The sequence below is a fragment of the Centruroides vittatus genome, unplaced genomic scaffold, assembly GCF_030686945.1.
Source record: "Centruroides vittatus isolate TY-2023 unplaced genomic scaffold, ASM3068694v2 contig_1114, whole genome shotgun sequence".
Lineage (NCBI taxonomy): Eukaryota > Metazoa > Arthropoda > Arachnida > Scorpiones > Buthidae > Centruroides > Centruroides vittatus.
The window spans coordinates 1,328,807-1,353,738 of NW_027120716.1; the positions used below are offsets into that span (position 1 = coordinate 1,328,807).

The 24,932-nt window shown below is 29.7% G+C and overlaps 1 protein-coding gene across 1 annotated transcript in view; it reads right to left on the reverse strand.

The window, feature by feature from the left end:
- Positions 1-10,939: 10,939 nt before the first annotated feature.
- LOC136977700 (RNA-binding protein lark-like) overlaps positions 10,940-24,932 on the reverse strand; it is a 47,162-nt gene continuing 33,169 nt past the window's right edge. Inside the window, exons 8-10 of the mRNA XM_067273245.1 lie at positions 24,316-24,345; positions 16,072-16,192; positions 10,940-11,604 (exon numbers count right to left, since the gene is read on the reverse strand). Of these exons, the coding sequence (XP_067129346.1) occupies positions 16,090-16,192; positions 24,316-24,345 (133 nt within the window). The 3' untranslated portion in view covers positions 10,940-11,604; positions 16,072-16,089. The remainder of the gene's footprint in view (positions 11,605-16,071; positions 16,193-24,315; positions 24,346-24,932) is intronic.

Here is a 24,932-nt window from a genome sequence, read left to right on the forward strand (position 1 = left end):
GCTTCATCACAAATGTTATAAATCGGAAAATGGCAGTCTGGCAATTGGTGTAAACTGATTAATGTCAGAGATGGCTTTACAACACGGTAATATGACACATTTGTGATAAAACTGTTTTTTAATGATGAATTTTAGTGTTGTAGATATTGAAATGGATTTATTTTTTCATTTCACGTGCAGAATTTCATTTCTATTGCATGCCAGTGTCATTTTTACGTTCCCGGTTGTTTCATATAATGGAGGGAAAGTATGGCGATCCATCAAAAATGATCTTCAACATTTTCACATTTTTGAACTAGGGGCTCTTTAACCTCGATAAATGAAAAATTTTGGGAGGTTTTCTGATTATGGATGTTAGCGTGTTTATAGAGGTGGTGACGTGTCATATCTCGAGTAGGGTCGGACTTAATGAACATCTTACTCGTTATTACCATTTACAATTTTTAATAAAATTAATTTATGTCCTGAAAATTCAGCTTTTCCATTTTATAACAATTAACGAATTTCCTCGTATTCACGTTCTGGTATTAGAATATACCAGAACGTGAAGCTTCCACAACACTGTTCATAATGGCGATAGCGTGTTTAACAAATGAGAAAGAAAGTGGAAGTAACTTGCTACAACTAAGCAATCGATGGCAGATTCTCATTGGTTAATGCCCAAGTTGATTCTTTCCATATACAGACTATAGTAACACCTAAATACAGGCCAGTTTCCCATAAAAAGACATCCTGGGAAGCATTCACCTCGGCAGATCGCCCACGTATCGCGTTGCCGTATACAAATAAAACCAAGCCAAACCCAACTGAATTTATATAGATAAACACTGCAGTTGACATATGTGGTCGATAACTAGATCGTCAGTGATCGGGCTTGGGAATATCCTGGTAGGCTACTGGATGAATAGCCCGTGTGATTCATTTTTTTCATAGTGTAAACAGAGGTCAAATAAAAAATGTTTTCTTTTCCATGCCAAGTATAGAACAACCTTCATTTTCATATTTAAATTTTACTTATTGCGTTGTTACATATCGTAATAAAAAACATCAAAGTTCAAAACGGCTTTAAACGGTCGATTACTGGTTCTATTACCGTATTTTCTTCTATTAGGATATTGATTTGGTTTTGATTGTGGGCTAAGGCAACACAACATACAAGAACGATGCTTCTCGGAAGAAACTGCCTCCTGTTTAGGTATTAGACACGTACAAAAAATACGGAAAACTCCACGCGAACATCCGTTGGTGAGACTCCAAACCATCATCGAAAGTCCAATCAACTATCAGTGTTCAATTGTTTTATCCACTCGGCTACTGGGGATCCTCTATTAGGAACTATTAATGCAACAAAATCCGGCTGTAAAAAGCCATTAAATGTTTAATTAATTAGCCTAATTAATTAATTTTTGTTAAAGAACGACATACGACGACGTAAGACTGATCTGATACTGCAACGTTTCCAGATTTTGGGCTCTGTCAGATAAAAAAATTTATTAAATCTTAAATAAACTCCCATTTAATTCGAATGTTACTTTCTGAATCATTAAAGGGACCTTATAGGCAAGCAATGGTCGATAACAGATTTGAAGTTAGCTAAAAATAATATATGCAGTAGATACATAATGCGGCAGCAGGGCCATAAAATGCGCCTGCAAACGATTAATTTTTTTCAAAATAAGACTCACGGAAAAGATTGTTTTTAAAAGAGGACATCAAAGTGATTAATGGGGTGGACATACGCAATGTAATTAACCTAGATTAAAACAACTCGGAGAACTTCGGATTTCGTGAGTGAAGAAAAAAAAACAATCACAGTTCAATCAAAATTGAAACTATGAAAGTTTTTAATCTTAAAAAGATTCCATGCTTTCAAATTCCTATAAAGGGCAATAGGATTAGAATTTAAAATCTGAAGATCATCTGCATAAGCTATAATGCCCGAATTAACATTTGTCAAATTCAAATTTGAAAAATGAATTAATTTTATAACATTCGAACTAACAGAACAGAGTCATTTTTGAAATACGAGCTATGCAATCAAACACAGCATAAACAACCTTTCAAAGTCCAGTAACAAAATTTTTTAATAAATAATTTTTGATGAACCTTTAACGTTTTCGACCTCGACCAAGGTCTGCATCAAGTGTTTAAATTAACGAAAATTCCAAATTGGAATGCGTAGAACAAATTTTACATTATTATTTAAAAAATTAGAACAAGGTAATTTTAACTATGCAGTCATGTTTTCGAATACACTATGGTTAACAAAGGGATTTATGCAACCGGTTTGTACTGTACAGTACAGTACACACTTTAGATAAACTTGTGCTTGAGTATCATAATCATTCATTGATAACAATAATCAAATGTTATTGCTTACCTGAAATGAAATGTTTCTGACAAGCTCTTGTATTGATATTCACTTTATCCGTATTGAAATTTTTCCGGTTAATTTTCGAGAGCCATGCAAATTGCCTTCGTCAGTTTGGTGTCCTCGATGAGAAATAATGCCGAGAATTTTAAAAAAATGACGTTCCTTCGTTTTTGAGTTAATTACCATCACACCCAATTACACAACAATTCACCATAGTGATATTCGCGACGAACAAACTACACAAGAATTCCAGCTAAAACGCGCGTAAACACAAATAAAACGTAAAGATGGCGCCAGACAATTGGGCTTGCTCATGACGTCACTCGTGATGTCTTGAAACCCCTCTATGCACAAAGCTCTTGCCAAATTTTTTAAAATACCGATCTATATATCTAATTTTTCTAGAAAAATGAAACCAACATATTTAAGGAAAATTTTACTTTGCAAAAAATTTTTTCAAAGAGCAATAACGACAGTACAAAAAACCAGCACCTGATCACTCGCTGAGAGATATTTATTCTTAACACAAATACGTTTTCAATCCAATCAATGGATCATCCTCAGGTAAATTAGAACATTACAAAAAATAGAACAACAAGTTCAAAATACAAAAAATATAACGGCTAACCAATATGTAACTAACAGTACAATATTTAGAAACGTTATTGTACTGTTAGTTACATATTGGTTAGCCGTTATATTTTTTGTATTTTGAACTTGTTGTTCTATTTTTTGTAATGTTCTAATTTACCTGAGGATGATCCATTGATTGGATTGAAAACGTTTGTGTTAAGAATAAATATCTCTCAGCGAGTGATCAGGTGCTGGTTTTTTGTATTATTTTCTGCTGAGCACGCTGTAGGTTGTTTATAACGACAGTACATTGAGTTTCGGATTCCCATTTTAAGGAAGTTTTAGAACAAAGGTAAGAATAGACTACTTTGCATATGCAGCGACGAGTCGCTTTAATTTCGCGCCCAGCAATGATCTAACGTGAGTTTGCAAAGCTATCGCTTCGCTTCAGTTGGGACGAAGTTCTCCTATTTTAAATTGTTTTTAATTTGTATTTTTCTAAATTACACCCTTTTCCGTGCTTATATCTAATTTGGCATTTTCGAAAAAGAAGCCAAATTCTGTTCATCTTTTACTGAGTAAACTGCCTAGAATTTTGGACTAAAAGAACTATGAATTACCATAATCTATAGATGTCAAATGGCGTATGTATGTAGAATCAAGGTGAATTACCAGTTATATAAAAAATGAAAAGCGGTTGAGAAATACTGGTACAAACTTTGAAAAATTCTCCGTCATATTGGTAAGTTAAAATTAAAGACTTAGGGAAGTTTTAGATTTATTGGTATTAGCACACTCAAATGCTTCATGCGAAGGAGTTTCTTTTTCCAAAATTAACCTAATTAAAACGAGCATTCGTAACAAACTCTCAACGGAAACTATCATTGTTCTTTTTATTAGCTTCCAAAAGTACCAATAAAGAATATTTTTCGCTAAATGCCTGTCAAAATATGCTATAAATGTATGTTAAACGCTTTTTGTATAGTTTTGTTTGCTTAATGGTGGAGGGCCTTGTGCTGTTTCATTACTTCCCTTTGTCAAAATCTATGCATCGGTACAATCCAAGCCAGGGTAGCGAACCATTTTGAGCCCGCGTGCCATATAGTAAGCATATTTAGCTTTAAAGTTTGAGTTTGAATAACAATATTTAAAGAAATTAAACGAATATGCTTTAATTAAAGTAAATGTAAAAAAGCTAAATAAAAAAAAAAGAATGACCAGGTGATAAACCAAAAGGACGATCGAAAAAGGCATGATAAATCGAAATCGTCATATGTTATGACTGATACATTTCTTGTTTTTCTGTAAATAATATTGAATTCAATAAAGTAATTTTGTAATTACACTATTATTTTTGATGTATTGTAGGTAATATTTTAACTTACCTGAGGATTATTTTTTCATTGTTTTTTAAAATAGTCTTTTTTGACCCCATATCTGGTTTATTTTGAAGAAACAGAGATGGTAACACACAAGTGGAAGCTTGTAGCTTTAGGAAAGTTTTATCGTTCCTAGCCACGCGAACCTGTTTGGATTCTCATTCTCCTCTGGCTGTTTCAACTTTTGTCGGTTTTGCGATAAATTTCTCTGGATTTTCGGGGCATTTTTAAATTTGCCAATATTTTTTTCCGGACTCATTGATTTCGGTTTATGACATGTATATCCGTTTGCTCTGATCGTCAGCTACAAAACGCGAGACTGACATCATCATCATTTATTCAGTTATAAACAGGACTATGGAGTCAGTCATCAAAAATCCGCCGACTCCGACTTTTTTTTTCTTTCCCAACTTATGTATGTAAAAATTATATTTAAAACGCAAAAGTATTAGAATCGTGTCAAATTTGATTCTCCAGTTTTTTTTTTTTTGCAAATCTATTCGTTTGAAGACCTCCTGATCCCCAAAAATTGTCAGAGGGGAAAATTCGTGCGCGCGTGTTGTCGTCTATTTTTTTTAAATTTTCATTATTCTCTGTTCCGAGATCTTAAACAATATCTTAGAATGTGTTAAGTTTAAGAAATGAAATTTGGCACGGTAGCTTGTGTATAAAGGGGCATTAATGCTATTTTCTTCTTAATTAAAGGTCGACAGGATTGAGACACAGAAGGGGTCATATCTCCAGTGTGGTCGGACTTAATACTTTACTCATTTTTAGCGTTCATAATTGTTTTTTTATAAAGCTCGTCTCTACCCTCAAAAATAAGCTTTTTGTCATTTTATAATAGTACAGTAAAACCCGGTTAAGATGTTCTCGCCTGAGGTTTTTTCTCAAAGTCAATCATATTCTGCAGTATCATCATTTTGCCCATAAGCAGTGGCGTGGAAAGATGTTGCCGGCCCAGAGAAAAAATTTATATGAAATGATTGAAAAAAGTTCTGAAATGAAGTCCGGGTTCCTGTGAATCCTAGACATCATTTTAATCCATTATCCTGCCCATAAAACGCTTGTTAAAAATTCCTGCATAAGATGTTCCCTCATGAGATTCCACGAAGCAATTTTTACCCCAAATCTTTTGCATATCACGACATTTCAAGGTCTCTTGAGTCCTTAAATGTAAAAATTTGGGGGATCATTTCTTGACCGATCGCTATACTTTCCCTGTTATATATAACAGCCAGGAAATCAAATTATCGAATACATATTTATGTATTGAATATGTTATTACTTAGAGAAGTCTTTTAGCTTGGGAATAAAAACGTTTTTACATTCTATCTTTATTAGAACTGTATTTATTGAAGCTTTTATTCTGACCTCACGTGATGACACCAGAATTCCCGGGCATATTTTGTTAACAAGTCCACCTCTGATCGGAGTCGGTAGATTTTTACACGACTCTCAGCCCTGATTATAAATCCTGAAACGGCGAGAAATGAAACAAAATCGGGAGAATTTTAGCTTAACTTTCTAATGCGACTATATAGGATTAACGGATGGAGGATTGAAACTTAGATTGTTATAAATGTAACTTTATATATCTATCTAATAATAGCTTATTACCCTACGATTAATAATTTCGAAGATGTTCGTGTTCAAAGTGTGATGTTTTCGTTTTATTCCCAGTGCGAGGAAAGACGTAGTTTTACATCAAAATTCACCAATGCCTGCAAATACTCTTTTCTAAATCCAGAAACACAGACGGTTGTGTCTAGAACTTATCACTTGCACCCAGGGGTTCATTTGGAATCAAACTGATCCAAGATTACTCTGATCGTTCAAATCCTGAATACAAATGAAGTATTTAGTGATCTGATCAATCTATCCGCGTTTACAAACGCCATCTAGGATCGACTGGATCGCGATCAAACTAACCTGAGTGATGGGTAGAATCTAGGGTTTCTCATTTCCCGGTCTTTTGTGCTTGTCCCGGGATAGAATTAATTATTTTTAAGATTTTTTGTATATCTTGAAATCAAATTAAAAAATAAAAAATAATTATATCAAGTAATTTAATACGTTTGCAACCTCCAAAATCATAATAATGCTGTGCAAGATATATATTAAAAATTACCTCTGAATTACGTAGAAATTTTCACAAATAGAAAAAAAAAATTATTAGTTTGCTGGAAACTGCAAACAACAATAACAGAAATTTTTGAGACTCCGTCGGGTGATAAAAATAAAAGACAGTCGTTCTAAAATTCTTAGGCGATTACCATTTTATTTTCTCATGTTCTAGAACAAACTATAGACGACCAGACCTTTGTTTGTAGGCTACTTAGTCGTACTTAGTAGGTTTTAATTGGACAACTAAATAGTCTACAAAGAAAGGTCTGGCCGTCTATAGTTTGTTCTAGAACATTAAAAATTAAAATAAAATGGTGATCGCCTAAGAATTTTAGAACGACTGTCTTTTATTTTTATCAAAAAACAATAGAAATGCTTTGAATTGAGTTGAAAATTTTAAAAAATGAATTTAAAAGGTAATTTTTCGTAATTTAAATAAAATATATTATAAAAATTTACAACAATAATCTGTATTAATTAATATTTTAAAAAGCAAAGGTCAATACTCCGATCACTCAATCTGATTCTTATTTTAGTAATGAAAAGTCCCACTACCAAGAATGTTCTTTCCGATTCAATTTATATGAGCGAAATCGTGTTTAGTGCATTTAAGAGAAAACAGATGTTATGTGTTTTTTCACCTGTAACCTGAAAGTTTTCTAGTTCGTTTTCGAGATTGTATTACTTCTTTTGCTCTCTAGTATTCTTGATTTGTCTGCCTCGGCTGCTTTAATAGCGATATCAAGCTTATAGCCCGATAATTCGGCAATTCGTTTGGCTTTAATAATTAGGTTTATGAAGAAAAACTTCATACTTGCAGATTTCATTCTCGTTTGTATCCTTACCCAATTTGTATAACCTGGCATTACAGCTACGCAGTTTTTGAAGCTACTGGGCATGGTTAAAAATTAAGACTGCATAAGTGCAATTATTCCAGATATTACAGGTTCTGACAAGTAAAGAATTTTCAGAGTCCTGCCAGAAATAAGCTACATATTGATTATTGACTATTTGTGACGTGCCATAACAAACAAAAATTAAAAAAAAACTAATAAGTAGGTTTAAAATTAATAAATACAAATGTATTCTGACAGTTTATGAGTTAATCATACTGTCTATTGGCAAAATTTCCACAGCCTTAACATAAAATACGAAAAAAGTGAACTTTTAAATTTGTGGGATTTCCCGGGTTAAAAAAAACAGTGATCCCGTTTGAGAAATTCTAGTAGAATCGTCTGAATCGGATAAAAAAAGATTAAAGATAGCTACCTCTAAGGTTAAAATCATCTGATAGTTGACAGCAAAGAAATGTGTTTAAATGTCGAGAATAAAAAGTATTTAAACTTAATAAATGGTAAGTGAAGACATTATTAAAATATCCGATAAACGGATGAAAAAACAGGTATCAAGAGACTATTTTGTGAGATTGTATGGTAAGAATGAATGGCGTAAACTCTCCCATTTTGCCCTGATGTGAACAGTTTTATTCACAGAGTAAATACGATTCGATCCTATTTGTATACTTTCCGCCAACTAAAACGACAAAAGCTATCTGTATCACGTGACAAAGATCTTGCAGACCATTAGTCTGTCACGTGATACAGATCGAAACGAAGAGTATGCCTCTTACGAGTCGAGCAGAATACGTAAAATGCTTGGTTGTGATAGGTGGTCTCAGATCAATCGCAATCGCGGCAGCGACGAGTTTTCACTTGAAATTATTGCTAACGTCCGTATTTAGTACAGACCGGCATTACTTTAAAGGTTCTGTCATTGTCCATACTGTACTTTTCAACTGGTCGCAGTTAATACTTAAATCATATCTATCTAGATTTAAATTGACAAAAGGTGCTAATTTTTTTTTTATGATGATTATTCTATTTGCTGGCTAGGTGGCAACATTATATAAGCAAATGTAACAACTTGTTGCTCAGAGAACATGCACAATTTATTATAACAGTTTCTTTAATTCGATAGTACTTGTTGTCTAAGTGGTAAAATGATTTTATATTTAAAATTGCATTCTATGCCCCAATAGAATAAATTGAAACTTGAAATTGTGGAATATAGTCCGGGTTCCTGTGAATCCCGGGTCCGGGAAATTTTACCCCAGAATATGCTTACATTTACTAGATTGAAAAATGTGAATTTATTTTGCCTCGCTGTCCGAGTCCTTTTTTAACCCATATCAAATACCAAAAAAGCACTTTTAGTATCTTGACCCCATGCAAATAGCTATTAATTTATATTTTCATATAATTTACCGTTGACACTATTCACTTTTGTTCATTTCTTAGCAGCTATAACTTAATTATAAAATCTATTTGTTAATTGAATTATTGTTAATTATTAAATACAAAATTATAATTTTGGATTCGAAAGTTTACGTTTTTATCTACTGAAATATTTCAGAGAAAATAATATTTACTTTCACAACCCTTAGAGTTGATTTTATTGCGATTACACAAACTTAGCTATTCATTCTTTGCACTGCTATTTATTTGCTCGCTGTTTATTTCGGAGATTTAGAAAGAAAGAAAAAAAAAAGATCAAATAGCATCTAGTGTCAGGTACAGCACAGATAGGCATCACTCAATATCTTACTGACGGATGATTATCTGAATGTTTGATAGTAATGTATATGAATTCATTGACGTGAAAAGAATTATACAATAGTAAGAAATTAGCTATGCTGATGAAAAAACAAATTAGTCCAAAAGTGAAAGTACCATTAATACCTACTCCTAGTTTTATTCCACCAATCATAAAATCCAATTTATATAGAAGATAGCATGGCATCTATATGACTCGAAAGGTATAAAACTAAAATATCTTAAAACTGGTTAAGCAATGTAAGTCCCTTTCCACGAATGTGTGTGTGTGTGGAGAAAAAGTATATACAGTAGACACTCGTAAATCGGCACCCCGGTAATCAGAATCGCCGGTAATCGGCACGATTTTCAGTCGGACTGTGTCGTGCTGAATCAAACGTTTTTGATACTAAATTTACTTCTAAAGTATAATTTTCATGTTTTTATATTCTTCAATATATTTATTTTGTTTGTACAAAATGCAGAAATAATTTTTAACGATACGATAGCCTCGATTATTATTATAAAAATTTTCGTTAGGCTTAAAATCGACGAAAATTCAACAGGAAGCGACACGCGACGGAGAAAAATTTGAACATCGGACAGGTTAATATATTTTTTCATACATAAACCGTAATCGACAAACCGTAATCGGAACAACCCCAGTCCCCAATTGATTCCGATTTTCGGTTCACTACTGTAGTGATAAACCTGGAAAATAACTATTTCCATGTTATAGCCCTTTGAAAGTGCCTAGAATCAAAATGATCCCATGATACACCATACAGGTGGGTTAGATCGGTCCAGTGTTCCGCAACCAGTGCGCCATCACTAAGTGAAAGGTGTGACGTGAACTTTTACATATATAAATAAAACTTGAAATTAATAGAATATTTTTATCACAGTTGCTGTGTTTCTTATGCTTGTATTTCAAGTGTTATTTCATAAATGCCGCAGCACTTATGAAATAAGATGATGTTTGTTTATTCTTTATTACAACCCACGCATTTTTATGTATTTTAAGAAATTAAATGTAAAATAAATTTACTCACGAGTGTTGATGTCTGTTTAATAGTAATAATAGGTTAGTGGCATTACGTAATTCTATTAATAGTATCATATCATACGCTTTTGAATGGAACATTTTGGTGTGCTGTGTTGAGACATGTCGAGTCATGGGGGTGACGCAAGTAGAAAAAGGTTACGGAACACTGGGTTAGATTAATATATAAAAATACGAATATTTATTTATTGTATTTTAAAATTTAATATCAAATTTTATAATTTTCTGTAATAAACTGCATAATGATCAGGATTAAAGGGCACTTATTCCTATGCTTAATACTAACAAAGTTACAAATGCGCGACTAACCGATAGTTGTTTTAAGTCAGAGGTTCCCAAAGTGGGCGGTGAGTAAATTTAGGGAAGCGAAAAGAAGTGGGCAGCATGGTACTGACCGAACGGTGACTACAAGTTAGGATTGGGGGTCACTGATCTCCTTTCCTCTATTAAAACGGGCAAGAAACATTGTTCTGTATATCTGAAAAGTATTAATTAAATGCAATGTACGGTAAGGACACAAAGTGTGAGGTTCGTAGAAAAGTTTTTCTAAGATATTTCCAAAAGAAATTCTCACAAAAAAAGTTTGGGAATCCTGTTTTAAGTGAATGACTGGTAGTGTTTCTACGGAATAAGATCGAAAATATTTTTATTTATATAATATACTATCTATTTACTTATTACGAATCTTATAATTTTAATTATTAATATTAAGAATAATGTAGTTTGGTTTTGAAGTGTTTTCAATATTTTAGACTATAACTCATTTTAAACCATCGGTAAATTTTTCTATGTTAGTGTTCTGGTCGAAAAATAATTACAACGTAATAGAGCATTTCCTTTTTCATGATATTTTATTGAAATCTGTTAAAAGATAATAGTCGCATTAAAACAACCTATACTACCATATCCCAACATAACGTTCGAACGAGAAGCATTATACAAAGGCAAACGGGTTTTAACTGACGACATACAATCACATTTTTAAAATGAGTTATGACGCAATCGCACTCGGTTGCATCCAAAAAATACACAAACTTACCTAGATATTAGACGATATACATGAATATCGGTTCATCGCCCTAAGTGGTTTCTTTATAGAAATAAGTGACTTGAAAACATAACATCGGCTCGTACGACTACACTGTTCGGTGTGTTACCCGAATTAGCAGCACACTTCACTGAAATTACAGAGACGACTACACGAATACTTCAATGTTTATATGAAAAGATGAATAATGACGACAACGACGAACACCGATGATTTAGTCGCAATTTTTCGGTTCGAAAAGTTAAAAAGTCCAGATTTACGTTTCGTTAATTATTTAATTATTATCGTTATTTTTTTAAATAACTGTTTTTCATCAAACGGTAGAAGTCTGCGGAGACGGGTTACTTATTCGGAGACGAAATTCTTCGGTTTGTTCGTACGGATAATATCTTCAGTCGCGACGGAAAACCTTCGGACGTGGGAAACGAAGAGGCGGTGCACGGTCGTCGCTATAGGAACGAGAACGGATCAAGGAACGATTGATATAATTACAGATACGTTATGGAGTCACGAATTGTGGAACTACATCACTAAAATAGGTCATTTTCTGAATTGGGAGACAAAAGTTCGGTTACTCATCTAAGGCGGTTAGACACGCTCGTTCTAAACATGTATTACGAGTTCGGATTCTAACGGCTCTTCGAAAGATTTCGGCAATTATTTTCACGACAAACTTTTGCTTCCCAATAATTATAACGACTACATAATGCTTCATCCAACTCGTAGATTCAGCGTTTCGTATTACTGCCAATCTATAAATGGAGGACAAAACAGCTCATTAACTAATGAAACGTTCTTAAAGTTACACGTAAAGTATCGATTACGGAAATACGCCAAAAATAATGTATTCGGTGGCGATTTGTTTCAAAATCGATTTGAAGCGGTTTTGTCTTCTCAATCATCAATAATCAGAAAATTCAATTTATAATAAGTAGATATATTTCATAAAATATAATTTTATTATAACAAATTTAATTGTACAAATTATTATTATAAGGAGAAATCATTTCCAGCTTCCTGAAATTGTCAACCAATTTTATAGCTTGCAAAATACAATTATATCAAGATCTTACCTTTTGTGTATTCAAAACCTATCTAATAAAAAAAATCAATTTTTAGATTTCCACTTCTATCACTTCATACTTACCTAGAGCGAATTAACTAATTCCTGGGAAAAAAATCAAATAATATAATAGTCTAGGATTTTAGAACTGTAAATAAACATTTTAAAAAATGGACTTCAAAATTTAATTTCTCTTATCAATGAATTACTTTTGTTTATAATTCTGTTGATTAAGAAAATTTAAATAAATACTTCCGAGTAAATTGAGAATTTTCGTAATATCAGTAAGAAGTTGCTTATTATCGGAAATTTCGCATTTACGTCGAATATATTATATATTCTTGTTTAAATACATCCTAACAAAGGTCGGCCCAATTTATATGTACTGTATTTAAAATTTCCAAATCGTGCTCATATGCTCAACTCAATCTTCAAACATAGGATATTCAGAAGTAACATGATTGCACCTCAAATAAATTAGGTACTTGTTTACAATAAAATTCACCACTAATTTCAAAATACAATAGATCTTAACTCCTTCCTTTTGGAAGTACTACTATACTTAATCATTCACTATAACAATACTTATGTATTTTCTAGTGAAACATTTATCCCCCCTATCTTGACATTCTTTGAAAATTTGACCAAAGTCTATTTTAGGATGTTATACATTCTGATATACAAGTTTTTTAAATTATTATTTGTTCCGTGGTGATCATTACAAATCCCACCTTAGGTATCCACAAGCAGAGTCAGAAATGAAAATAAATTGTGTGTGTGTGTGTGTGTGTGTGTGTGTGTGGTTGTGTGTGAGTGTGTGCATGCATGCATGAACACTGGTATATTTAAAGAGTGTCTTTTTAAATTCTACCAATTGTGGGTTAAGCCAGGCCCACAATTTTGCAGCAAAGTGGAGATGGACATGGACCCAACAGGACAAGGGACAAGCAACTTCAGGGAACTCATGAAAAATTCCTGGAGTTGTTTGCTTGTCAGGATTCAGTCCCTGGTCCTCAGAGCAACAACATGACACAATGGCTTCAAACCACCCAGTTGTCAGTAAAAATATCCATGATATACATAAGCCTTAAAATCTGAAAATAAGTAAATCCATACTCCTGAAATGTTTTCTCAATAAATAAATAAAATGTTGCCTAGTATGATGTTGGGTATTTAGGGGGTTATCCATCAATTTAATATTCTTCATTTTCTCAATTTTAGCCCTTGCAGTCTATGCATGAAATGTGTCAATGATAATGCTTCCAAAATTCTATAAAGCAACTCTTTTAGACAACACTGCATGATAAAACATTATTTAGCTATGTTTGATGGTTAGCTGGGTTACGTTTGATGATATTTTTTTAAAAAAATGGCAAAAAAGTTATCCTATGACTGACTTTTTCCTCCAAAATTTGAATATTTCTTGTGTGTGTTCTTTGGTACATGTCACTTATCATTGATATCAAATATTTCAATGTTGATTTTCATGTAATAGGGAATCCTTAAATTTCAGCCTGTATAAATGAACAATGTTGAGCCAATGGCTAACAGATAGTTGCAATACATAAATGATTTTTCACTAATGTAGCCAGAAATTTAGTTGCTAGTCCTTATAAAATTTAATCTACAGTATTCATTTATGTTCTTATATTTACTTAACACAACTGTCAAAACAAGAAGTTGTATCAATATAATATTTAAATTAAATATGAATTTTGTAAAACAAGCTTGTAAATTAAGATCTGCACGACAAAATTATTTTAATGTTCTTTTTGAGATTGTAAATCAACAGGAAGATTGATTGGATATTCCCAAGTCAGCATTTGATAAGAGTATTTTAACACAGAAAACAAACTATTCTCTCAACTAAATTGAATACTATGATCTTGTTTTATGTGGGGTACATGTCAGCAGGGAGTGGCATAAATTTATTTTCCACACCAAATAGTCCCAGAAGATTGCCTATAATAACTCAGAAGTTTTTATGTATGTTTTTACCATACTTAGTTATATTTTAGTTAGTTGGTTCTGAGTATACAGAGCTAAATTTATTACACTGTATTGAGTACACCACAAAAACCAGAATACTTGCCAAAGTGAGTAGAATTCAGTGTTTGATATGCCAGAAGCTTGAGAAGCATGGTTTGCTGACTTAATCAGATTCAGTGACATTAGCAATGGGTTAAATTTAATCATTTGCCATCTTCAAATGCACATACTGCCCTATCATTTATACAATTCAATTCTATGTTCATCATATGGGCAAACAGTAAGAGGTCCAATTTGATCAATGTGACTTTCCTCCCATTTACATATATAAAACTATAAATGATTACCACAAATATATAACATGTTGTAAACATTCTTCTTCTTTTTTTTTTAATGAAAAAAAATTTTCCTGCAAAAGTTTTTGAAAAACTTAAAAATTAAATAACCTTGTATATAAAAATATTTAAACTAGAAACAAGTTTTAAGATCACAGACTATGGAATTCAAAATTTTAAAATTACTTATAGCCGAGCAACACAGAAATTCACACAGTTTATATTATTTGTAAAAACTATAGAAAAAACATTAAACAATCATTTCTTTTCCCAGTTCTAATGGGAGACATTCATTTTATAGTGAGAAAAACTCATGGAAAACTATTGTAAACTATGCAGATCAATTTTTTTTTAATTCAAAGAAAGTGATTTTTGAAATTTATATTCCATTAGTAAATGACCAATTAAATACTAGAGTGTCCAATCAATTCAGATTACATAATAATGACTTTCTATTGATCATTAATTATTATTATACTGAAAATTAAAAAACTTTTCTCAACACCATTAATTTTAAGCAAGTAATATTTTCTTGAGCTACAATTATGCAGCTAAATTAGAACTGCTTAAATTTAACTCAAGAAAATATTAATTTTCTTCTTTTAGCTATTAACTTTATACACCATAAATATGGCAATTGAAGTAAATTTATTAGAGTTTGATAGTTGTCCTAATAAACTAATATTGATAATGGAGAGACTTCACCTTAAGAGGAAGAAAACTGTAAGAAACACTTGCCATTTACATCTTTCTCTATAGTTAATATAAGTAAAAATTTAAATATCTGTGGAACATTTATATAGCTTATACATATGCACTTTTTATACCATAAATATGGGTTTAACTGTAAATGTTTATAAGATGGAAATTAACAGTTGACATCACAATTTATATGATTTAGTGATCCTCATGTATGATTATTTGCAACTGCATTTTTATAAAGTATCTGTTTTGTTTATTATAATAATGTAGCTCACATAATTATTTATAATAAGCTTTTATATCTGAATGCTCTGTGTAGACTGTACTAAAATGATAAAGAAATCAAGAATCTTACAATATGATTTTATAAATTAAAAAAAATTAAGAAAAGTTTAATTTATATGAAATTAAATATTTAATATCAGGACTTTATTAAAATGAGACAGACAACACTTAATTGTTCTGGCTTAAAGTTTAAAATATGACCAACTTGCAACCTAAAAAACAATTTTTTATAAACAAAAAATTATGATAAAAACTCAAAAAGTAATCAAAACTGATATTTATATAAAAACTGTGTGTTTTTCAATAATAAAATTATATATTAGATTAAGAAATTAAAATTATTAATAAACTTTAACAGTACTTTAATCTGAAATTTTTTTTGCAATATCTTTAAATAAAACACAAAAATTCCATATGTAGAATTATTTAATTTTCATTGTTTACGTGTAAAATAATTATTTTTAAACACAAATTTAGATCAAAACTTCTTAATTCTATATCTTTTAAAACACTACTTATCAATTGATATTTTCTTTACTTACTTATTTTAAAGATGAATTTTACATATTCATTTGATTTTCATAACCAGGAGCTATTGGCCAGGCAGCATTTGGATCTGCATTTGGATCTGTCGTTTGTGGATAAGAACTCTGGTAACTCCATCTGCAAGAAAATACTCTGGTAATTATAATTTAGTTCATTTACTGATCTTTACATTTAGAATTGCTAAGAAAACATTAATAGACATATCTTTAACTAGTACCGTATATTCCAGTGTATAAGACGACCCCCGACTTTTGAGAAGATTTTCCTGGGTTAAAAAGTCATCTTATACGCCGGAATATACGGTAATTAAATAATAAGATTCATCTAATTATTAAACTAATCATAAAAACTGATTGACTATCTAATAAATCTCAAATTAAAAAAAATTTAATTATCCATTTTTTAAAATTGATCAATGTTAACAACATAATAAAACCAATTCTCATATTGATTTAAAAATTTTTCTAGCATTTATTGGATACTTAAAATCTCTTTGTAGAAGATTTTAATTAATTAATTTCTTTAGTGTATTTGGTTCAATTATATCTTCATGACTACACTCCAAATGATTAAAGAAAATAAAAACAGTTTATACTAAAATTTTCAAATTAATGATATTTGAAAACAAACAAATAGAAAAATTTACTGTATATGCCAGCCTGTAAGTCAACCTCACAGTTTACAGCAGCTCAAAACTCTTGTTTATATCTTTATCTACATCATATATCAACCCCAAACATAGTAAGCTGTGAGTAGGCTAGAACAAAAATGTAGATATAGTATATGATATCATATGGCAAAGCTTATAATAAAGTCACATTTCTTTCGAGACAAATGTACAGTATATCATGTATAGATATTTACATTAGTCAAAAATAAACAAACTACTGATTTTGACTGGTAATAGCTGTAATTGCAAGCATTATATGTTCATTCAAACATATGTGATATGTAATTTCTTGGATGCATCAGTACCTGTTCAAAGTGCAACAAATGATGTGTAAGACATTCAAAAGTCAAATTCTGAAATTTTCACATCCATCTTAAAAATTGCCAGACAACATGCATGACAACAAATGATCACCACTACTAGCTACTTCCATCTAGCTCAGTCAGTTGGTATGTTAATTCGCATGTGCTAGTACTATCATCTAGTGGGGCACTGCAGAACTAGAACTGGTTTAGATATCACAGCTTCAGTCAAGAATATTTTGGATACCACTTCATAATATATATTATCTTAAAATTTGTTTGATGAACTTTTTAATTAGAAATATTAGTATTTTGTGGTGCACAGCAATTGTTAGCAGCACTGTCGCACTTGTTTACCACTTTATGGTAAAGGCTGTATACTATATCCATCACATAAAATTTTTTAATTTAATTTTTTTTTTAATTTACTTTACAGATAATAATAATAATCTTTATTCACAAAAAGGGGATTATCCCTGTTGCAGGGGGTTGTACAAAATTGACTTGTAAATTTTCGTATTCTTAAAACATTAACTAGGTTATTAAAATTTAACAGTCGTTATACATTGGTTTTATATTATTTCGTTATTAACATAAATAAAAACAGTTATTTTAACAAACACAGTAATATAATTATACAATAATGGTGAATGTTGATATATTTTGACATACTGGCATAGATTTACAACATTTTTGTAATCTTAATGAAATAATTATACAGAGAATAGAGATCATTTTTATTTAGGTTATTGAGAGAATTTCTATAATCTTGGGATGAATCACTTTGGAGTATTCGAGGAATGTTGAAAGAATCACGTACATTAGAGAGATTTTGACATTTCTGAAGTAAGTGTTCAATTGAGAAGTTATCGAATTTGCACCATGGGCAATGATTGTTTGACAGGTCAATATAGAAATTATTGATATAAAGGGAATATTTATTTAGACGTAATTGTGAAATTAGCCTTTTCACGTTGAAGTTAATTGATTTTATCATATAAGGTTGTACAGAAGGTATTTGTAAAATTTTTAAGTACCAGGGATGATAGGTATTGTGATTTAGGCTATTTTGATCCATATTTATAGATTGAGCGATAGCTGATTCCATTAACATAGTATATCCAAATTTCCAGTCCTGAATATTATCTTTGAATAGAAGATCTGATACTCCAAAAGAATTTAGTATTTTATTTAGTTTAGTTTGCCAGAGTTGTATTGTAGTTGATTTTTTACTGCCTTTGATTATTTCGTGGTGCAGAAAGGTAATATTACTGTCAGATTTGAATTTTAAACGATAGTAGAATTTAATGATACGTTTTAAGAACAATGGATAAGAGCAGATATGGTTAGTTTCGTGGCGAATTGCCTAGCCTGGGACAGTTCTTTCTAAATGAAAAAGTTTGCGGAGAAAGATGTGAATTTTTTCTAATTTATATATATAATCGAGACCCCATATTGGGGATGCGTAATATATGATTGGGTTAATGATTGCGTTATACAGTTTCATATGAATAGATAAATCGGGGGTTTTTAAGTTAGAATATAAGTTTAGCAGATTATCTATAGCCAGTTTTACCTTATTGTTCAAATACGAAATATGTGCTTTAAATGTATGATTCCAATCGAATATAACACCTAGGAAATTGACTTCATTTACCATTTGCAGAGGTTGCTTGTCTAGATATATCGTTGTTTCTTTTTTGGAGATTTTACTATTCTTACGGAATATAACGACTTTCGTTTTGGTAGGATTAATTGTTAGTTGGATTGAGTTGAGGTAAGAATTTAAGCGATTAATTTTTCTTTGTAATGATATTTTTGTCAGAGCGAAGATTGCAAGGTCATCAGCAAATAACACATAATGAAAGGTCCTGTCACCAAGTTCTATTCCATCTGAGCAATTCTGAAATATGTGATCAATTTCGAGTAAATAAAAATTGAATAGGTATGGCGATAGAGGGTCACCTTGGAGTATTCCACGTGTTAATGTTAGCGATGATGAGATGGCTTTGCCCTGTTTAATTTTTGCGTTATAGGTTGAGAATAGCTTAGATATTGTGTTTGCAAATTGATTACCTGCTCCATTAATTTTTAATTTATATACTAGTAGCGGAACAAAAACAGAGTCGAATGCTTTTTGGATATCAATGAATGCAACATATATTTTTCTTTGCTTTTTTCTCAGATGAAGTTGTATTATGGATGATAGTAGGAAAATAGCAGATTCTGTTCCTTTATTTTTGAAGAAGGCGTATTGAAATTTTGCTTCGAGGTCAGTTATTTTAGTCCACTATTGGAATTTTGTGGCTAATAAAGATGTAAAGCATTTTCTTAGTGTTGACAGTAATGCTATTGGTCTATAATTAGTTGGAGAAATTTTATCACCTTTTTTATGTATCATTGATAAAGTTACTGAATTCCAGGAGTCCGGGTAATTAGTTGTTTTGTACATAAAATTGAAGAGTTGTAGCAGTTTCATTCTTGCTTGATTTGACAATGTTTTTAGGAACTTAGTTAGAATGTGATCATTTCCTGGTGATGTATTAATGCGAGTTTTATTTATGGTATCATCGAGTTCCTTGATTGTAAATTTAGAATTAAGACATTCGTTGTTGGAGTTGTAGTTAGACATTAAATTAGGTATAGTTTGGGTAACAGGAAAGCGTTGGTAAAATTTTTTCCAGGCTTCGAAACTTATCATTGAGTTATTGTCACATAAGTCAAATTTAAATCGAAATTTTTGTATTAGAGTCCAGAAAGTTTTGCTATCATTGCTGTTTTTTTAGTAGTGTTGTTAGCTGTATACTATATCCATCACACAAAATTTACTTAAATATACTCTGTCTTGAGAAAATGTCTTCAAATTTAAAATATTGACAATAATGCTGGCATGTATAGTATTTAAAATATAATTACAACAAAAAATTAGAAAGTAAACAGTAAAATTATTGTTTTATAAATATTTATTTTTAAAGAAAAACAAAAAAAAAAAAAAACCAATTATTTTTAATATCTGCAGATTAAGATCAAAATTTTAGTGTTTAGTTTTAAAATGAAATTTTCAACAAAAACTATTTAACCATTATCAGTTTCTAAGAATTTAATATAATAATATATTTCCTTTATTCTAGAAGCTGTACTAAATTAAAATTTAATTTTAATATTTTTTTTCAATTTAAGTATTAAGTAACAAGTTCGATAAGTAATACAAAATGTCAGGAAACAGAGTATTATGATACACGTTAAATGAACAGTGTCTTAAGACATTTTAGAAGTTTTAAGTTAATGTTCATTACCAGCTCATTTGAACCAACACAATTTAAATAGTACAACAAAAGATTATTATTAATGCAAAAAGCATTCCATGCCCACATAGAATTGGTCTTGTATTCCAAAACGAACATTGTTAAGATGTATTTCTACTTTGGACAAATAAAAATAATTTTAAATAAGTGCATCTTAGAATCAAAGAAATACAGTAATTTACACTTTTATAATTACTAAATAAAATATGGTTATTTTAATTAATATCAGCCATATTTTTTAAAATTTTATATTCATATCTTCTAATGTCTCAAAAATTTTATTGTATATACTTTTTAATATTTATTTAATTAGACAAATGAAATAAAGAGTATTTATATTTTTATTAATTTATATTTAATTTGAAAGTTTTAATACTGTATTTAAAAATGTTATAATTTTCCTTTATTCAATTTTTTCAAATGTATTTGAGGCTAAATTGAACAATTCAAAAATATTAAAACATTTAAAAATAAACAGCAATAAACAGATATTTTTGACTTTGTTAAAGGAATACCAAATATATATCAACATAATTTTGTCTTTATGCATTAAAAATTTTGATATTAACTTATAAAAAAGTATTACATGTTAAACATACAAATTTTCATAACATTAAACAAAACAACACTTTCCAGCAATACACTATTAGAAAATTATTATTAGCCTTGTTTAGAGGCCTGCTTCAGGTTTTACACTACAGTGGTACCTCGGTATACATCTGCTTTAAAATACATCCAATTCGGAGTATGTCCTGTTTGGACAAAATAAATTTTGCTCAGTATACGACTGTTGTTCGGTATACAACTTAATTCAATTATACGCACCATCTATGAACAAGTAGCACTATCAGTGTACTAGACCAGACTAAACATTCGCGGTGCCACGGTCTATAACTTTGTTAAATTTCTTTTGATTTTAATTTGTAAGTAAAATTTTATTATTTTTATTAATTATGAATTGCAAAATGGCAAATGAAAAGCAACAGAAAACTAAAAAAAATGACTAGAATCACAATGGAACTGAAAAGATTGTTGAGAAATAGGAAGGTGACATGCTTGTTCAAGATTTAGCTGTTGCATACGGTGTTCCAAAGACGACGATATTGACAACTGTGAAAAATAAAGACATTATTAAATCTGCTAACATTGTGAAAGGGGTTAAATCAATTTCTAAACAGAGATTGGAGATATTAGATCATGTTGAGAAATTGCTTTTGCTTTGGATAACTGAAAAACAATGTGCTAGCAACAGTGTATCAGAAGCAATTATTTGTAGTTATTACTGTAATAACTTTAAAAATCTATAATAAAATTTATTTTTTTATTAATGTGCTCAAACACTGTTTCTATTATTTTACAACCCTATTAATATACCATATCAAGAGGAGTTTTTTTTTTTACATTAGAATGGATTAATCTTTTTACATTACTTATTACAGGAAAAGTTGGTTTGGTATTCGTCCTATTTGGTATAAGTCCAAACATCAGGAACTGATTAAGGTCGTATACCAAGATTCCACTGTATTTCAATTAAACATTCAAATAAAATAGTGTAAAATCTGAAGCAGACTTCTAAACAAGGCCAAAAACATTTGTTTTCTAATAGTGTATTGCTGAAAATCATAAGGAATGTGTTCTATTGTTTAACTTTACTACATTAAAAAATAATGTAAATATTGTAAACAAAAGATTGATCTTTTATCGATATAAATTTGTCTATTTATTATTGTAATGTAAACTTTTTTTAGATCTTCACATATTCATTTGCTCTTTAAGATCTGTTTTTTCAAAATTAAAATGAATTTCATTGTTAATAGTTCAAGATGTTATTTCAGTGACATATGATCTGTTTTGAGTAACATTATGATAAAATTAGTTAACCTGATAATCTTACACAAAGGTATTTTTAAATATTCTTGTCAGAAAAGTTGTTTTGTATATATTTCACACATGTTTTTAATTATTCCCTTATTTGTTACATGTATTTTAATAACCGTAAATTTAATCTTTAATATTAATTTTTATTATAGCAATATCTTTCCAATCATAAATACTCTTAAAAACATGATTTACATCACATCTACATTTAGCAATAAACTATATTATTATATACTAAAACATATATATAAGAGACTATGATAATTATTAATACATAAAATAGACAATTTGGAAAAAAATCAAAACAAACATTTCTATTTTATCCTACAAAAAGTTTTTAATCTACTTTTATACAAACAAGCATTCCTAAATTTTTTTCATTAATTATATAATTCTTTTTAATCTCAATACACTGAAATAAATTTACAAAAAAAAAAATAAAATAATATTTTAACAGTTTATGATCTTATTTAACTGTGTGCTCATGAGGTTCTAAATTCAAAAGAAATACTACTATATAAATGCATAAATTGTATTTGTCTATTTATGCAATCTAGAAATTCAAGAAAAATAGAATCATCAATAAAATACTAAACTTACTGTTTTCTTAAATGTTTTTGCTCACTAAAAGAAAATAGATTGTTTCTAGAGGATTTGTTTTTGGGCTTTATGTTTTTATGATGTTATACTTATTCACATTCATTGTGCAAAAAAAAGCATTAAAAAAAACAAATTTTGCATACTTCTCATTTTTATAAGGAGTAAAGATAAAGTTAAATTTCTATTAGCATTCTATCATAAAAAATTGACTTGATCAAGTGCAATTTCCATTCCCACAGATAATGCTCTAACTATTTCCATTGTGTTTATGTGGCTAGCATATTGCACCAAAGTACATATTTCAATGATTTCAATGTTCAATGGCACCGCGAATGTTTAGTCTGGTCTAGTACACTGATAGTGCTACTTGTTCATAGATGGTGCGTATAATTGAATTAAGTTGTGTACCGAACAACAGTCGTATACTGAGCAAAATTTATTTTGTCCAAACAGGACATACTCCGAATTGGATGTATTTTAAAGCAGATGTATACCGAGGTACCACTGTAGTGTAAAACCTGAAGCAGGCCTCTAAACAAGGCTAATAATATTTTTCTAATAGTGTATTGCTGGAAAGTGTTGTTTTGTTTAATGTTATGAAAATTTGTATGTTTAACATGTAATACTTTTTTATAAGTTAATATCAAAATATTGCACACAAAGCACAGATTTCAATGTACAGGTATCTCTTGTTTAAAATGGGTTTTGATTAACACACAAAACAGAACAGAAGTTTTAAGTTATGTGGCTTTACCAGCTGTCTTTACATAACATAGATATCATATTTTGATTAATGGAAGTAGAATCAAAGAATTAATTAACTGTGTTAATCAAGGATATCTGTATAGGATGCAACACACCTACAATTTATCAATTAAAACGTTTTTAAAAAAGTTTTAATTTTAAAATTAATAATATATAGAAAAATTTTAATTTTATTGTATTGTATTTATAAACTTTGTATAGTTTATATAAAACTGATATGATTTATAAATGAAGTAAATTTTTAAAAAATCTTGTTACTGTGCCATTTTTAATTTAATGAACTAATTAAATTTAAACATTGCATTTCGCCAATTTTATAAATGCACTTAATACTACAATATAATAATATTTATCTTAAAAAATAATAATAATTTACTTAAATAATCTGTAAACTATAAAATAAATATATATTACAATATGCTAAGTTTTGATAATTAAATATAATTATGTGATGATTGAAATGTATCTATTATAAATCAAATCAGAAATGATCTTTAGAACATATAATTATTAACCATATAAATCTGTTGTATCTCTACATTTATAAAAACTATAAAAATTGATTTTGAATAATAAGTGAGCTTTAATTAAAACTATTTTTAATGAATTTTCAATAAAGTTATCTTGTAAGAATTTTAACTACTTAAAAAAAAATAAGTGTCGAATTTCTTAATTTTAATTAAAAAATTTTAAAGTCTTTAAATTAATAATAAAGCTTACGTGTCATCATATAACAGCTGTGTCCATTGCCTGTAAAAAAAAGCATCCATTTATTTAAATAGCGTTCCAGGAAGAAAGAAAAATGTTAATTTTGTCTGTTTTATGCAAGTGTCTATTTCACTTAAGTATATAATTCACTTAAAAAGAAAAAAGATTCTTGAACATTATAAATAATCAATATAAATATTATAATATAAATTTGAAATCTTATCAATAATTAAAATTATTATTATTTGAATTATTAAATATCAATGTTTCATTTTAATTAAAATTTTTCCAATTAAGCTGACTTTTTTCAGTTTGTGTTTCTATAACAAAATACTTTCCACAGTATCTTCTCTATACTTCCACATTCATTTTCTTTACAAAATGGTTTCAAAACAATTTGGAGCATTGGTCTGTAAACAAACAGATCCTGATGTATTGGAAACATTCAGATAGGCTGATATATCTGAGTGTTTCCACTCAGTATCAGATCAATATCAGTTCTTCAGTATTTACTAACATATGTGTCATTTACTACTTTTATTTAAAAGAAATTGTTCAAAGTTTAATGTGTCTCAAAATTTGCAATATCTATAAAGATATTTAAAAAAACTAGTTTCCTTACACATTGT